The 3,896-nt window shown below is 40.6% G+C and overlaps 1 protein-coding gene across 1 annotated transcript in view; it reads right to left on the bottom strand.

Annotated features, from left to right (window-relative positions):
- Window positions 1-3,342, bottom strand: part of LOC106536983 (partitioning defective 3 homolog) — a gene marked incomplete at both ends in the record, with an annotated part of 18,599 nt that extends 15,257 nt beyond the window's left edge. The window contains 1 exon segment of the mRNA XM_014034348.1: window positions 3,067-3,342. Within this exon segment, the coding sequence (XP_013889802.1) occupies window positions 3,067-3,342 (276 nt within the window).
- Between the last annotated feature and the right edge of the window lie 554 nt (window positions 3,343-3,896).

The raw sequence follows: 3,896 nt of genomic DNA, 5'->3' as shown, positions 1-3,896 counted from the left end.
GTTTATAGACAAATGAATTATTCAGGCTGGAAAAGATGTGAACACATTCAGAGCTCCAGGCTAACTAAATTGAGACTCGAGTCTAACATTAAGAGAAACGAAAAAAATATATATATTATATTGAACAGAATTTCTCTGTTAGAACAAAACTATATAAAATAATAATGTGTCTGAAAAACATTGGGGACGGAGTAAAAAAAAGCCTGCAGGGCAACAGAATGAAACGCGTTAAGAATTTATGCAGCTGCAGCCGGATGTTTCAGCTTTTATTTTTAATAAAACTAATAAATGACAGAATAAAATACTCAATTAGTACCGAAACAATTAACTCCTATCAAATGGGCCATCAAATGTCCAAACTAAATGTTTCTGTCAGAAAAGGCTGAAACAAACTTTTAAAACTTTTATGGAAAGAAAAAAAAAGTTACATTGAGAATAAAATTCAGGTTGAGTTTAGGTTCTTTATATTTGTTTTTTAATCTAAAATAATTAGGAATGCACCTAACGATTGGAAACCAGACAAACAAATAAGAAAATCAGAATTTTTCCATTTTTTAAATGGTCAGTTCTGAAAAAAAACAAAAACAAAAACAAAAACTGACTTTGTCTTTGGTCCTTGAACGCACCGTTTGCATTGATGTGGAAATAAGCACATGGTCGGTGTCCAGCTACGTTTATCCAGTTTTCAGACCATCTGAACTGACTAGAGTCAAATATAGACACTTTTTCTGGAATGTTTGGAGACTTTTATTAACTGCACACAATCCTCATTCAGCTGTCACTGTGTGAGCTGTGGTTGAAGCCCCCCTCCCTCGTCCTAAACCTCTGACAGTTYGACAAACACCTGCAAACAGCAGTTTATTTTCTGTCATCTCATTTTGATCCGTTTAGATTTGAAAAACTAAAAACTTCTTTACGAATGTTGTTAAATAATAATAATGTCATAAAATTAGGAATGCACGATATATCGGCAGTAACATCAGTATCGGTCCGGTAAGGAAAACTGGGCCAATGATAACGTCCGATAATGATTTTCTACTCGTTGCTGTTTGTGTTTCTGTTTTGGGAGGGGACATGGTTGGTTGAGCTGTTTCTGTTTGATGATAATGACACAATATAATTAAATAATAATAAATAAATAAATAATGTGTTCGTCAGTAAATATTGGTCATAATAGCAATGTTAATATCGGATATCGATATAGGCTGAAATATTTTCATATCGGTGCATCTCTACATAAAATAACGTATTTTACATTAAAATGTTCAGGAAAAATAAATTATGTGGAGATTATTGGTTTCTAGGCAAATAATTAAAGTCATAAATAATTTTATTAAGTTCAATTATAGTTCTAAACATTATTGAGTGCTTTTGTTTCCAACATTGATATTTATCTCCTGCAGCCTGGATCACATTGAAGTTAGATGTCATCTATCAATTTCTAGAACAAATAGTTTTTACTTGTCAACAGTTCATGTTGTCAGTGTTGAAGGTTTATTTGAAGATGTTTGTTTTTAGATGAAGGATAATCTTGAATGCGTTTGATGTTTTTTATGGGTTAGTTCATTAAAAGACCAGAATCTGTGCATCTCTACGTTAAACTATTAATAAAAAAGCTCCATTAAACTCAATCATACTGGTTCTTCTGCTTGTTTTATCTGAATTCCAGTCTTTAAAAGCTACAAAGCAGGGGACAAAGTGAGCAAATGATCCTGTTTGAACAGTGAGAACTGGTGGAAACATTTCTACTTGATCGGCAGCTTGAGAGATTAAAAAAAAACAACATTTCAGAGCTTTTCTGACTGAGCAACGTTTCAGTGAATTCACCCCAAAGTGGCTTCGAGCTGAAAGGGATTTCCATGAAGTAGACGAGGGTGGGGGCGGAGTTTTAATTCAATAGTAAATAAATAAGTGAAACGGATGAAATTTTTAATGGGATGTTGATCAGAGTCTGCACTCAGTCTTATAAATGAATTCTGTCGCCTAATTAAATAAGACTCCCTATCTGTAATGCTGCTATATTATCTGTTGTGCATCTGCCTGCAGCAGCACATCGGGGAGAATGACAACAGCGGCACAATGAATTATGAATCGATATGAGCTACAGCGCTTATTTAGCTTAATGCAGGACACCGGAGGCCGCTGAAACAGTGAAAACATTAAAACCCATTCATTCGGCGCTGCAGCTACTCCTTCAKCCTCCTGCTGCCCTGCAGCCTRGACTGGTTTCAAGTTCCCCAAACCCACCTCGGGGCGACGCATCTCTCCCTCCACTGACCAGAGGGGGGCCCGGCTCAGGCCTGCAGTGCAGAGACCTGCTGCAGATCAGATGCAGAATCTAATGTTTACTTTATTCAGGAACKCTCACAGAGCCAGGCTGCTGAACGGAAAAGCAGAAAGACGAATTTTCTGTGATGATTGGCAGCTGTCACTCAAAGAGGCGACAGAGTAGCTCGGGTCGAAACGTTTCCGCAGAGATGAAAAGAACGCAGCGAAGTTAAAAGGTTGCATTGAGGTGAAATCAACAAGGGATGAAAATATGAAAAGAAAGAGGCAGAAAGGTCACGGGAGAAAGAGGGAGACAGATATTCAAAAGGTCTCCATTCACCCGTCCCCCCCCTCCCCCCACCACAGGAGTAAATCCCCCTGAGAGCGGCGCYTGGCGTCTCACAGTTGACATTTACCGCCTGCCTTCTGTTGCTGTGATTATTTTATCCTGCAGGTGTGATAGCCAGCCTGCCGGCTCTGTGCAGCCACGCTGCTTCYGGGATGGTCCGGCAGGGAACGCAGGGGCAGAACGAGGCCCGGGCAGACCTTTGAGTTAAATACCAGGACTGAGGTGTGCTTTAAAGCTAAGGCTGAAAGCTTGCTGAACTGTGATTGGCAGCCTGTCACCTGGCCTGATTTGTAACAGCAGAGCTGAGGCTCCTGTGGATTTAGTTTTTACATGAAAAAAATAAAATGTAGCAGAGGCTTAACCCAAAACGCTGAAAATCCACACTTTTCCCACAGTAATATTCAAGGATTTTCAAGGATTTCAAGCACCTGTAAAAGATTCCACCTRACCTGTCCGTAGACGGAGGCCGATCGTTGCGAACTTTGCTGATCTGGGTGTAGAGGCTGTCGGAGTGCTGATGCTGGTGGTGGGTGTGGGGGTAATCGTCCCGGGGGCTGTGTGGCCGGCTGTGGCCGCTGTCCACGGAGCTGTTCAGGGGGTTCACGCCCGAGTACAGGTGGTCCTCCTCGGAGGACCTCTCGGGGGTACGACTAATGTCCAGAATCTCGGCGTAGTCCCGCTCCCGGGCTTGACGCTCCCTCAGCTCCCTGGTCTTGGCTTGGATCCTGAGGGGGAACATCCAGAACACATCTGAGACAAAGTTTCTCACTATTTGTATCATCGGCAAACAGTTTGACTTGGAAAAGTGTAAAAAAAAATTWAAAAAAAACGAGAGCATGCTTCATTTACGAGTTCTGCTCGTCGACACACCTGTTGTTCTTTTTTATTAAAGTCAAAATGCTGCTGGTAATTAGAGATGTGACCATAAAGACTGCATCGGATCAGTTTCTATTATAATGACCCCATTTATTATGAGACTGTTTTTGTACAATTTGTTTATTTTCAGTGGTTTTTGGTCAACCGTATCATGGAAACAGCTGCACCGATCATCATGAAATTTGGRAGGAATGTTAGATAGATGTGTCCGACCTACACTGCACCAGCCAGCGGTTTTATGATAGACCCCATATTTGAGGAGGGGGCTCCATCTGAAAAGGGGGGTGTCTGGATATACAAAAATGCTTATAACTCAAAAACTATTCATCATAAGAGCTTCAGATTATTATTTTTTTTATTGTTTAGCTTTGATGAAGGGCTATCCATCAGGCCCACCAAGGAG

The sequence above is a fragment of the Austrofundulus limnaeus genome, unplaced genomic scaffold (genome assembly GCF_001266775.1).
Source record: "Austrofundulus limnaeus strain Quisiro unplaced genomic scaffold, Austrofundulus_limnaeus-1.0 Scaffold2064, whole genome shotgun sequence".
Taxonomy (NCBI): domain Eukaryota; kingdom Metazoa; phylum Chordata; class Actinopteri; order Cyprinodontiformes; family Rivulidae; genus Austrofundulus; species Austrofundulus limnaeus.
Note: the sequence above shows the minus strand (reverse complement) of the source record. Positions and strands in the feature narration are given on the sequence as shown.